Genomic DNA, 13,826 nt, shown 5'->3' with positions numbered 1-13,826 from the left:
GTTTTCTTTAGGTCATGTGAAATGGAATCAGTTTCTAATCAACTTCACTTTTCGTAGCACGAAACCTATTCAGGCCAGTGTCAGGGAGAGTTAGTCTCCTTCAGTCTTGATGCAAAAGTAAGCTGGAAGCAGTAGAAATAGGATACAGTTTTGGCAGTGAGCCAGAATAAAGATAGAAGACACAATAAAAATGCAGATCATTCATTCTCTCTTAGCACTCAAAGCCATTTGTGAAATAACCCACGTGATTGTGAAAGACACTGATGTAACTTGAACTTGGCTATTTCATTAAAAATAAATATAACGAATGCAGTGTAATTAGTAGCACTTATGCATCATTTCTATCTCCTGGAATCCTAAAATAAGGTTATTCTGAAGACCTTTTTAGGTTTCAGAGAAAGAACAGAACCCATATTCACGTAATAACACTCACCAGGCAAAACATTTTGAACAAAGTGGCAAGAAATTATTTATATAGTAAACTGACATCTGGAGGAGAATAGTGTACACACTTGAACTTCTATACTATTTAACTGTCTTCCAACAGGTTGAGAGAATACACCTAGAGATTACCAGAGCAATGCTAGGCTGGGAAGGAAAAGAGTGGGAGGTCTACTACTGCATCTCAAGCCCTGTTGGTTTCTTGTGGCCAGAGTGCAATGTCTTGGGGTGCATGTGCAATATCAGGCTATTTAGCCCAGTAGGTCCTTGCAGTTTAGGCTTCCTCACTAGCATGGAGTTGGCAGGTCTGATCATGTAGTAAAAAAGGGATTGTTAGGAGATAGAATCTTCATGTATAGAGGCTAATCTTCCTTCTAATTTTCAGCCCTGCTGGGTGGGGCTCTGCCCCCCCCATGGGGTTCTATTGTGTCCGGAACCAAAGAGGCTGGAAACACTCGCCGTGGGTGCATGGAGGAGGAAAGCTGTGCAGAAGGGGTGGAAGCACTCATGCAGCTGCACGCCTTAGAGGGAACTTTGATAGAGCTAATATGCTTCTTAACCACCAACTGATGGTGAGAAATGGGATGACAGAAACATGAACTATAAGTGAAGATGGATGTGGATGCTATCAATATGATACATAACTTAAAAGAGAAGGAGAATAGTTTTATGGGTATGAATGTTTAATCAATAATCTAAAACAGATTAAAGTCAGATGATTAATCAATTACAATCTCTTTACAGTGAGTTACATCCCTGCTAAAAAAGCTGCACAAAGGAGATTCAGGATGTTTTGCAGACCTTGTTTTCCTTACATACATCATGGCTAAGTAAGATCAAAAGATATTTTCAAACCAGAGACAAAAAAAAAAATCTTAAGTAGCGCATTTCGAAATTTGAAGAAAAAAGTAAGCATCAAGGTCCCATTAAAAAGTGACTTCTCCACCATGGAGGATCTGCCTCATGCTGTGAAAATGCTATTTGGACTATCTCAACAAGGTTGTAGATTTGTAGGTAAATTTCCCCCAACACAATTAAAAGAATTTTATTTCATATAACTCTGTGTACTGTGCAGTCACAAATTTATTCAAATTCATAAGTATCAACAACCAACCATGCATCAATGTAGAGAAATAAAAGACATTCAGAGTGGTATATTAAGCCTTCCAGGATTCACATTAAATAATGTAATGAAGAATGTCAACACTTTGCATGGCAAAAATTAGCAGTAACGAGGACCACATTGCCCTTCTGTCCATAACTTTATACCTTTTCCACAATAAACAGATGCCGTTCTTGTTTCTGAGTGCTGGAAATTCATATTTTTATATAACCATGAATATCATCAAAAGCCAATTAAACGATTTTTCAATGCAACGTACATTTTAATTTCCAAGGACTTTTATTGATCATGTTCTATATTTTTTTTACAACAAGACACATTAATCACTGTAGTACTACTTGAAAATCTATCAGAAGAAAGTAATCTCTATTTTTTTGAATTTTTCTGTTCCACAATTGGCTCTTTAAGCAGGGTTTTGCCTTCTGCTTCACTGTTATCCTCCTGTAAAATAAACAAAAGAGAAATGTTTTATGGGTCTTTAGAAGACATATGCACATGTACATGCAAAGCCTTCCTGAGCAACTGTCTGACTTCTTTATTATATTACTCTGATCTATAGGGCAACTGTCCTAGTTCATCATTTCCAAAGCAATGTAGAGAACAAGTTAAATTATCAACATGAAATAACTATTAAAAAACAACCAACATTACAAAATCACAATGAACCTGGCATGAGAAGAATATTTCTACTGTGTTACAAAGGAACAAATGTTGCAGGTTGCATAAAAGGAGTAGCTACCATCAAGAATGTGTTATTCATACGAGGGATTAATCTGCCCTTGGAACCTGTAAATGGACCTCATCGAGATATTTGTCACAGCAGAGAGTTGCAAGAGAGAAAGTATTCCCTCAAGCAAATGATATTACAACCAGCACCTTGCATTTAGCTGGGAATTATTACAAACCTGTGAAGCCCTGGTAGAAATTAATCATCATCATCATCATCATCTTAGAACTGCAGAGTTGGAAGAGACTCTACAGTTCATCAAGTCCAGCCCTTGCTAAGGAGGCACAGTGGGCGATTGAATTCCAAACTTCTGGCTCTGCAGCCAGATACCTAAACCACCAAGTTATCCAGCAGTTCTCAGGTTATACTATATATAGTGACTGCATTTTAGACTAACTTTTGTGCATTATAGTTGGCACAAAAATGATACCAAGGCAAGCAATACAAGAAACAAGTACCTTTTCATACAAAAAGAACAAAGCTACCAAAATGTTCAAAGCTGTGAAAAATATTCCTGAGCATTCTGGAGCAAGGATGAGCAAATGGCTCTGTCCAGTTTTCCAAAACTCTCAATCAGCAATTTGTACATTTGGATTGAATGCTTCAACCCTTCCCCGGCTCCTATTGTTGTCCTTTGTATTGGAGAAGGGGTAACAGGTGGTGGAGCATTCTGGCACAGATGGCAGAGGCTCAGCATCCTCTCCTTCAGAGAAGTGGCACTCATAACAATTTTGCCGCTGGGAATCATGTGTCTTGTGATTCATGCTCATGAACTCTCATAGCATAAGATGCTTCCAAGTGCCATGTAATAAAAAAGAGACCCATATAACATTATATAGAATAACAGAAGAACTACTATGAATTGCAAGTACGTAAAAGGGAGAATCTTCCTACTCTCTGTAAATCAATAGTAGATCATCTGGGGAAATGCTAGGGAGGTGAGCTGGGAAAGTTACCTGGAGACCTGTAAGAGCTACAGCCTGGTAATAGACTCCTAGAATGGCATACCTTTTCCTTCAGATTTGTGTAGCCCCAGCAAGAACAGGTAGAACCAAAGCTTTTTTTTACCTCCAACCACAAGCAAGTCAGATGGGCTGAGTTTCAGTTTATTAACCTTCAAACAATCTATTACTGACTCTAGAAAGAACTGAGATACCTTAATGCTACATGTGTGACTAATGAAAAGAGAAAATGTTAGATATCATCAATACATTGTTGGCATCTCAGTGGTCATCAGTACATTGCCCAACTCTCAGTGGTCTCATGCTCATTTTCAACATAATAGGGAATACAGTGAATCCTCTGGCACACCCTGCCTCAATTTAAAACACTACTTCTTCACCACATCCTGGAAAACTTCCTTTAATGTAAAAGCAGATGTTATTGTTATGCGCTGTCAAGTCAGAACCAACTTATAATACCCCTAATAGGGCTTTTAAACCAAATTAGATATTTAACGATATTTTCATAGTTCCACACCCCCAGTGAGCTTTCTTGGGGACTCAAACCCAGTGGGGACTCAAACTCAGGCGTCCTAGCATTCTATCCATTTACAACACACTGGGTATCAGAAGTAGCATCACAGCAATAAAATTTATTCTACATGCAACATCTACATGTGCTTTAAAAGATAATATGATTGTTTGTTAGTACTGAAAGCTTATGGCAGGTACATAATGGGATCATACTGACCCCATCTCTTTCCCAGTAAAGAGTCCTCTAAGATGATCAAAGCAATGAGATAAAAAATCTGGTTGGAAACTAGTTTACAATGGATCCAGCAAATCCATAAGATGAGAAGTGGGTTATAGTGATTCAAACCAAAAAAGTCTGGAAAAGTTTGAAAACATGAGCCAGAATTCCCTTTGGCAGTTAAATGCACGCAACTGTCCATATTATGAGCACCTAGACTTTTTCAAAGAATGTGCAATGAGGTATCCATTAGCTCCTTGTGCAAGTGTACACCCTTTTAGCTTCAATGGGGCAATTCCCAGCTCATGTAATGGTTAACTGGAGATCTTGCAGGGCACTATGCTGATGGGAGTTATGTTCAATAACTACCGTATTTTTTGCACCATAAGACGCACTTTCCCCCCTCCAAAATGTGGGTGGGGAAGTCAGTGCGTCTAATGGTGTGAATGCAGCAATTTCGTCGCTGCTGGCCCCGTGGGGGGGAGCGTCGCAAGGGTCCGGGTGAGCCTTCCAGGACCCTTGCGAGGCTCCCCCACGCCCCCACGGGGCCAGCACCGGCGAAATCGCCAGCTTCCAGGTGGGGGGAACATCGCAAGGGTCCTGGGAGCTCACTCAGATCCTTGCGACGCTCCTCCCACCCACGCACCGGCCAGCACTGGCAAAATCGCCAGGTTCTGGGAGTGTTTTGAGGCTTCCCAAGCCTCAAAACACTCCCAGAACCTGGCGATTTTACCCCCCCCTGGTCCCATGGGGGGGTGGGTGGAGGGTGGCAAGGGTCCAAGGGAGCCTCCCAGGACCCTTGCCACCCTCCCCCCACCCCCCCACGGGGCCAGCCCTGGCGAAATCGCCAGGTTCTGGGAGTGTTTGGAAGCTTGATAAGCCTCCAAACACACTCAGAAGCTGGCGATTTTAAACCCCCCCCGCTCCGTGGGGGTGGGTGGGTGGAGGGTGGCAAGGGTCCAAGGGACCCTCCCTTGGACCCATGTCACCCTCCCCCCACCCACCCCCACGGGGCCAGGGGGGGTAAAATCGCCAGCTTCTGGGAGTGTTTGGAGGCTTGGGGAGCCTCCAAACACTCCCAGAACCTGGCGATTTTACCCCCCCCTGGTCCCATGGGGGGGTGGAGGGTGGCAAGGGTCCAAGAGAGCCTCCCAGGACCCTTGCCAGGCTCCCTCCCACCCACCCCCATGGGGCCAGGGAGGTTAAAATCGCCAGCTTCTGGGAGTGTTTGGAGGCTTGGGGAGCCTCCAAACACTCCCAGAACCTGGCAATTTTACCCCCCCCCGGGTCCCATGGGGGGTGGGTGGAGGGTGGCAAGGGTCCAAGGGACCCTCCCTTGGACCCATGCCACCCTCCCCCCCACCCACCCCCACGTGGCCAGGGGGGGTAAAATCGGGAGCTGGCGATTTTACCCCCCCTGGTCCCATGGGGGGGGTGGGAGGCTCCCTTGGACCCTTGCCAGGCTCCCACCCACCCACCCCCACGGGGACAGCGGGGGCAAAATCGGGAGCTTCCAGGACCTTTTCTGAGCCTGGAAAGGCTCAGAAAAGATCCTGGAAGCTGCCTATTTTGCCCCCTCTGTCGCCCGGGGGAGGCAGGGTGAGTCTCCAAAGGGTCCTAGGGTGTGTTCTAGGACTCTTTGGAGACTGACCCTGCCTCCCCTGGGGGCCAGAGGGGATGAAATCACCACCTTTGGGGGCTCTTCTGAGGCTTGGGAAACTTCAGAAGAGCCCCAGAAGGTGGCGATTTCACCCCCTCTCACCCCCAAGGGAGGCAGGGGGAGGCTCCAAAGGGTCCTGGAACACACCCTAGGACCCTAGGGTGTGTTCCATAAGATGGACCTCTCCATAAGGCTCACCAAATTTTAGGAGAAGAAAGCAGATAATTTTTTCCTGTTTTCTTCTCCTAAAAATTTGGTGCGTCTTATGGAAAGGTGCGTCTTATGGAGCGAAAAATACGGTATAAACAATATACTGGCCAAACAACCTTATAGTAACTCTTCTCAATGTAGATGAATATTGTCCCTCTGTCAAGGAGACATTTACACCTAGGGTTCTCACTCATGGCAAAGAGCTAGGAAAACTAGGATAGATAGGGAATGAGCAAGTACAGACTCTACTGGAAAGTGTACATATATTAATAATATTAATGACTGACTCTCCATGTAAGAAAATGTAATTGCTAATATTTAAGATGTACGTACATGTTAGTCTCCCAAGTAATTTAATTATTTCAATTTCTGTTTATGTTTAACTCATTTACTACTTGTTTTCAGAAATTTCAAAAAGAAAAAAGAAAAAAAGAGGGGGGGGGAAGACTGGCAAAACAGCAAATATAAAAAAACATTAGCATATTTCCCTAAACACTGAACTGTTGTTAAAATGCAAAACAAAACAAACAACAGCAAAACACACAAACACATACACAAAACCCCGATCATTCTACTTAAAATGTACTTTTGAACATCATCTGCCACTTAGGAAATAACTGGTTCTTTCTTTCTTTCTTTCTTTCTTTCTTTCTTTCTTTCTTTCTTTCTTTCTTTCTTTCTTTCTTTCTTTCTTTCTGAGACCTGATACGTTCTCTTCACTATTTGATAAAAGACAATAAATTTAACTTTCTAGACACTTTATGTGCTGCCGCATCATATTTTTGTCCCATCTAGCAAGGTTTCATGACAGGTCTGCCAATTTTCCAATTACTTGTATCGCCATATGTTATCTGAAGATCAGTCAGGTCTAAAATAGGAAACATGAGCATGTCAGGCAACAGCATGCTTACAATATTCTACAGCTTCAGCTCTAGGAGTCAGGCTCATAATTCATGACAAGCTTCTTTGGAACACCCTGAATAAATGAAGTGACATCACAATGCCAACAGCCATAGGAACATATAGTACCTTCTGTCCAATGCAAAACTGTGACCTCCAAAGAATTAATTATGGAAGCCAGAGTACAAAATTCAGGCCGCTTCTCATAAATACTCTCACTGTAAAGATACCTTTGCTGCATTAACTGTGTACAGAGTTTGAATCTAATGGTTGAAATTCTTTCAAAGTTTACAAATGCTTATTTCACTGCTACAATCTGATATGATACAAACTGGTCATGCTAAGCCAACATAGACTAAACAGTAAATCAAAGTATTTGATATTTCATCACCTGCAAAATTAGAATAAAACAGCTGTAAAAAGTAAGCAACTGATATTTTCCATGGAGAATCATAAAGGCTATGAAGCCTTTGTTTAGTATTGCTTTACAATCCCAATAAATTTCCAGTTCAAAATTTAAGATGAAGTGTGATACATCTGTGTAGATCTGCAATCTAAGAGTTTAAGTTGATAATACTTGCCATTCTACTTTAGAAAGTATTTGTTCTTTTGTGTATAAAATATTTAACTAATGCTGCTTCTGAAGTCATTAGCAATGTTTGAACTCTTCGCTAAATGGGCTGTTTAGGCTAATTATCAAGGAATGATGATGAACAGACTCAAGTTTAAATATGTTTAATGTATTTGCTTTACTAATTGCCATCTACATTCAATATAGCTTCACATCCTAAAAGAATTTAAAATGATATGGATTTCATATGTTGCACTGCTCACTCCCATGGCTGTATCAAGTGTAAAATAAATTTTGCCAGGGTAATACTATTACTATTTACTTAGGGAATGTACACAGGAAATCCTCTATGGAAGAACACTAATACTAGGGGAGGGGAGTTCCCAATTCGGATGACATAAAATCCAAACTAAACTCGAGAAAGGCTAGCTGGGGTATGTCATATACCATCCAACATATAACAATAAGTGGTGAAGCTCACTTATGACTGGTTCCCAGTGCATGTACACACACATGCGCATAAACACATATACGTACATGATGTTAAAGTAACACAACAAATCACTGATGTTGTCAGTAGTATTTTCTGTACTTGCAGCTGCCACTTGGGCCCTTAAAAATGGGCAGAGAATAGGCAGTATCATATATGGAGTATGTTCAATATTACTGAATAATATATATAAAGGTTAATGTATGAAACACACTGAGGTTAGAGTTTGCTGGTTAAATCACATTATGACATTCATAAGACCCTTTACAAAAAAGAGTGCAAGAGTGCCGCCTCATTCCTACCACCACTGTCACTTTGAGAATGATGGGGAATCATCCCTTCATGCCTCATCTATAAGCAAACCTGGTCTTTCAACCCACTAAGCAGCCCACCAAATATTGGAAGTTGCTTCATAGTGAGAGAGGGAATATTGGGCCATCTAGCTTCACATCATGGACAGTGATTGGTAAAGTTTCTCCAGGGTTTCAAGCAGTAATGTTCACTTCTGTACCTGGAAATGCCAGCTGTGTAATGAACTTGTGCTGTGCTTTTTTTTTTGTCTTGAGTATTCAGTTGATGTACTGTACCTCAAATTGTTTTTCATTCAATAGTTTTTAATATTTTGGTTAGCTCAATTACATTTTAACATGATAAATGTTTCTGTTTTTATCTGTATCTGGTTTGATCTTGTTGTGAGCCAGCTTGGGTTCCATCAACTGCTGCACCCACTGCCTTGTGGGTAGGACAAGGGCCATAGCTAAGGGAAGGAAAACCCTGATAGAAAACCATTGGTAACATTTGATCTGGAATGGATGATTGTCAATGGTGTTCGTTCCCAGGTTACAGGTCACTGTGTTTGGTATCTGGCTGTAAATAATAAATAACAACCTGCTTATGCACTCAATTTCAGTATTAAGTATACTGGCTTGGCTGTTATCTGGCTTAAGGGCTACATTCATGGCTTAAGAGGTAGGACATGTTCAAAAAGTTATTTGTTGTTCTCCCTGCCCTTTCATCCTCTGTCTGGAGATCTCACTGAAAGGCAAAAGATCTTTCACACAATGTATATGGATGATACTAGGTTATTAGGATATGGGCCAGAATCCAGTTGCCTAGTATAGCAAAGATAGACCCATTGACTCAATGGGGATTTGGTGATTTAACTCCTCCATATATTGCACTGATTCAACAAGCCTACTCTAGTGTAAGTTACTGTACTAAGCAACAGGATTCTGGCCACTAAGTTGTTTACAAGCTCTCCTGATAAACTGAACAGGTTCTTAAACATTGTTGAGATATCATTGTTGAAGTACAGATATTAAAATGAACTTTGGTATTGATAAATGTGCAAATATCAGAGGACAGTACTGTAACTATAAGGTTACTAATGGTAAAAGCTATAAATATCAAGGCATCCATGACAATCTCAGAATAAATAATGAGGAACTTAAGTTATTCAGGAGCAAGTACTTTGAGAGAGTGAAGGCAGTAGTCAAAACAGAGCTTGATGCGAAAGAAAAAATTATCAGTACCTTGGTAACCCCAATAGTAAATTTTTTGGGGGAACTGTGGACTAGATATACAGTGATCTTGATGATTTAGATAGTAAAACCCAATCCCTCCTGTCAAAATACTGGTGCCATCATCCAAAGTTGTATATTTATTTGCCACAGAACATGGGTGAGTGCTTGTCATCCTCAAGAATTCCTGTACGGGTCAAATAGTCAACCTTTGAAACTGCCTCCACAGGAGCACAGTTCCACATCAGGTGATAGTAGAAAGAGACAAAGGACTAACAATATTACAACTTGCAAGGGAGCACAACCTATGCTGATCCCATAGTGTAGGGATGCATGAGATGAGAAATCATTAAATAGAGAGCACCACAGTAACCTACTAGATAATGCCAAAAAGCAACAATTGAACCTGTGGTTTAAATTATGCTGAAATTGAGGGTTTCATAGACACAATCCAAGACCAAGATATCTGTACTAGATACTCAGAAAATAACTATAAACATAAAGCCATATTGCAAAGATTATCTAGCAGTTGGCTAAATCTTATAGACCAGTGGTTCCCAACTTTTTTAACACCGTGGATTGGTTGGGGAAGTGGGGCACCCCCCGGCTCGCACGCATGTGCGAAGGAGCAGGGGGGCAATCACGCAGGCACGCATACACTTGTGTGAATGCGTGAAGGTGTTGTGTGTGTGGGAGTGTGTGTGGGGTGGGTGATCTGTCTCCACGGCCCGTTATAAATCGCTCACATCTTTTTCTCTATATTATGAATTCCAGCCACCTCCAGTTTTAGAAATCAAAACAAGCAAGTTAACATGGATAAAACAGTTGATTTTAATAAGTTGGACATTATATTTCTGAATAAGCAACAAAGAAAAGTTCCAACAAATAACCTCAAAAACACAGAGATATGTTAGGTCAGAAAATCTTGAACACCCTTCCTAAGAGCGGTGTAGACCTAAAGGCTTCTAGAAAAAATCATTATAACTGATTTTATCCCTATTAGCACTTCTTTTAGAGCGAACCACATATAAATTTTGCACCCCGTACAATTAACTCTCTTCTCTTTAATATCCTTTAAGTTTCTTGCCCCATGCAAAATAGACAAACTAAATGTATTTCTCCCTTTGTATCAGATTACAATATGGGATATTGAAGAAAGGATATCAGATATTGAAGAAAGGAGTAGTAGGTAATTATTAACTCCACAGGAACTGAGAAAGAATTCTGTATGTACATAGATCATACAAAATCAATTCATAATGATAATACAAACAAAATTATAAAGATTTTTTATAATAAACCATATCCATTATTTGCTCCTATGTGTTAATCAGCATAAGGGACATATCACAGAATGCACATAACCACAAATATTAAGTGCTATTGCTTATTTAGACATATAGTGAAAGGAAAAGGTGCAGTCCAATCTATATTTCTTCCATATAACAAAAGGCAGAGATTTATGATGTGAGACCTTAATAGGGAAATTATCTACCTCTCTGTCCATCCATCTGAAAACTGGGACTCAATGGCCAGAATCCAGTTTGTCACTTTGTAATGTAAATTTATACAGGCATAATTGTCAGGCATTATGCCCAGGCAATGCAGACTGCAATTCAACTGAGGCATTGATTGCTTGGTACCTGTTGCAACAGACTGTGCAAGCCCTGGCAGAAGTGCTTCATGGGTACCATTTACACCTTGGTGCAATTGTATCTACCACTGGCGTAATGTTGAGTTATGCCCATGTAGCTATGCAACAGGATTTCAGCCACTATTAAGCTAGAAGATAGGTAACAGGACCCAACAGATGAGCACACTGTGAAAAATTGCAGAATTCTTTCATAGATTTCTCTAATCATACATATTAGCCACAATGCTTTTCCTGCAATAAAAGATCTCTTAGGCCACATAAGCTTCCACTTGTTGCTTCAGGACTTTTCTAAGTATATGATACTAGATGTTACCATACAACCATCATACAACAGACACAAATATGGTAGATATACAATGGACTTGAGGGGGTACAATAGAACCCCCCATCCCACTTTTCCTGTTCAGCTTTCATGTCTCAAAATGTAAAGACTATTAAAAGTAACAAATCAACTTCAATGGTTAAAATAAAGGCACAACTCAGAAGACAATCTGCATACCACATCTGATAGGCAAGTAGGTAGGCAGGCAGATATCTATACATGTTTTAGTAGGTTACTATCACACTATCTGGGGTAAAAAGTGTGGGGAGAAAGACATATGCTACACTATTGAGGACTCAATCTGAATAGGTTCTTAGGAATTGGAATTGTTGAAAGCCAACATGAGCATGCCATTAAGGTGATAAATTGTAGACATTTGAGTTCACTAAGGAGCTTCTTCCAATGGCTGCTGGAAAGGTTAGACCTATCCAAGGCTTGAAGCCTGCCAGCTGGACATTCTCTATAGGTAATCTCAGTTCAGGTGTCATACCTAGAAAGACACTAGCAGGTGGGACTCTCAATAGTCCAAATAATCCAAAATGCACATCAGTAGCGTCTGTAATGACACCTCAGAAATGTAAAATTTGAGAGACCGGTAGAGATGCTGAACCCTGAAGAATGACAGGTGAGGAGACAAAATTTTTCAGAAACATTCTGTGAAACATTCTGTGATTCTTTTTCTTAATCTCTGAGAAACAGAAGGCCAGTTTGCAGAATTCTTTCCAAAATACGTCCATCCTATTTTGTTGGCTGCCATCCCATCACTACTACGAGAATGCCACAGAATGACATTCAGTAAAAGGCATTATAGAGGATACAAAATGGCAACCAGGCTGGCAGCACATTTTCTATTGTGAATATTGCAAAAAACAAACATGCTTTGGGGGAAGCTGTGCTAGAACCACCATTAATGATTAACTTTATCATTAAGAATGCCTCCATCTCCCAGAGAAAACGATTCCCCAGTTTTTCTTCCTAGAAATAGGGTGGAGAATTTCAAGAGCCATCTGCGCATAGCAATAATTTGCTGCCACTGAATTCTATAATACATTTCAGTAGTTGTGCAACCACACTACAGACATCATCCTGTTAAAAACTTTGCTAAGTGTCTGCTCAGAGGACAAGGATCTTGCATTCTGTGCTGTTGTTGTTTCCTCCCTTCTCTGTCTGCCAACTTACCTGTTCAATGTTACATGACATGTTTGAAGGAAAAGGTGCTCAAGATCCAGAAATAAATCAGTCCAATAGTTTAAATCAATGAGGAAAGCACACTGAACTCTCAAAGCACACAAGTGTCTTCATGTTGTCTTCTTCAAAATGTGCTCCTGACAAACCTTATAAAGAAGCACAGAATAGGCATATGCAGCATGTCTGGAACTGTTCTTTAGAACTAGGTATTACAAGCAAATATAAATTTCTTGTGATAGATGGCAGGTTCCTGTCACTGCATCTATTTAGCGATAAGGCAGCTGTTTGTTTCCCAAGGAAAGAAGACCCTCGCTACATGGATCATTTTCATAGTGACAAGCTTGACAAGTTTGACATTTACTTCATGAAATATTCTGAACCAGCCATCAAGAAAATGTACCCTCTGGGGCCACTAGGAAACTTGACAATCTCTCCTTCCAGTGTGCATCTCCATTATTTTCTACTGTCAAAACACAGCCAATTTCCTATCGACAGCACTTCCTAGTCCTGAGGCTTTCTAATGTGGAGACTATGAATGGAACAACCTTTTAGTACAAGTAAGAATTGGCTTCAATTAAGAGATTGCTGCCACACACCTTCATTTCATTGAAGAAGGACCCAGCCTCAACTAGGAAAGGAAGCCTGAAGGGAGCATTTAAAATATGCAGTACTGATGAAGTCCTCCAGATGGCAATGTAACACTGTATCATGTTAATATTTTCAGAGTGACAAAGAACCTTTTTAGGGTCTATAAACACCTGCATGTTTATCTCAAAGCAAACTCCTTTAATTTGTACTGATACGAAAAATTGAAGGACTTTAAAAAAGAGGGGCCTGCCAGATTCTGTATTTTCAATTTCCTTGCTTCCAATGCTGATAAAAGGGATATGTGCACCGTAGAAGACTCCTCAAAGCCAAATTTCATTTACTGCTCACTACAGTGCTAGGATTTTATGCCAACTCTCAAAGTCTCCATCTGTTTCCCCCTCCTCCTGAGCTTAGGAGGAAGCCTCTCCACAGAGCAGCCCTTTTGGCTGTCTGCCACTGCAGTTGTCGTTTTTCAGCTGGGCAGTTGGTGCCTGGAACCAAGCGTTAAGTTCTGCCTTACAAACACAGCCGAATTTTGCCTTACAGAAAGAAATGCAACTTTTTTTAAAACAGGTGTTTCAGAAAACATATGCACTTGATTCACTTCTGAAACCATTATGTAAGAATATTTGTGATGATGGTACAGGAAGCCTGAAAGTCTCATAGAAGCTCCTTCCAGCATCGTAACCCTTGTGCCCTGAGACAGGAAGACAGATTAAGGCACACCAGACCAGATTTAT

At 40.7% G+C, this 13,826-nt stretch overlaps 1 protein-coding gene across 6 annotated transcripts in view; it reads right to left on the bottom strand.

Moving 5' to 3' along the window:
* Positions 1 to 1,106: 1,106 nt before the first annotated feature.
* Positions 1,107 to 13,826, bottom strand: part of PHF14 (PHD finger protein 14) — a 177,095-nt gene continuing 164,375 nt past the window's right edge. For all 6 annotated transcript variants that reach the window (XR_012088290.2, XM_020781667.3, XM_020781680.3 and 3 more), the window contains one exon: positions 1,107 to 2,005. Coding sequence is in view for 5 of the 6 variants with exons in the window: in XM_020781667.3 (XP_020637326.3) it covers positions 1,931 to 2,005 (75 nt within the window). In the remaining variant the exon portion in view is untranslated. The remainder of the gene's footprint in view (positions 2,006 to 13,826) is intronic.

The sequence above is a fragment of the Pogona vitticeps genome, chromosome 6 (assembly GCF_051106095.1).
Source record: "Pogona vitticeps strain Pit_001003342236 chromosome 6, PviZW2.1, whole genome shotgun sequence".
Classification (NCBI taxonomy): Eukaryota; Metazoa; Chordata; class Lepidosauria; order Squamata; family Agamidae; genus Pogona; species Pogona vitticeps.
This window is presented reverse-complemented; position numbering and strand designations above follow the sequence as displayed.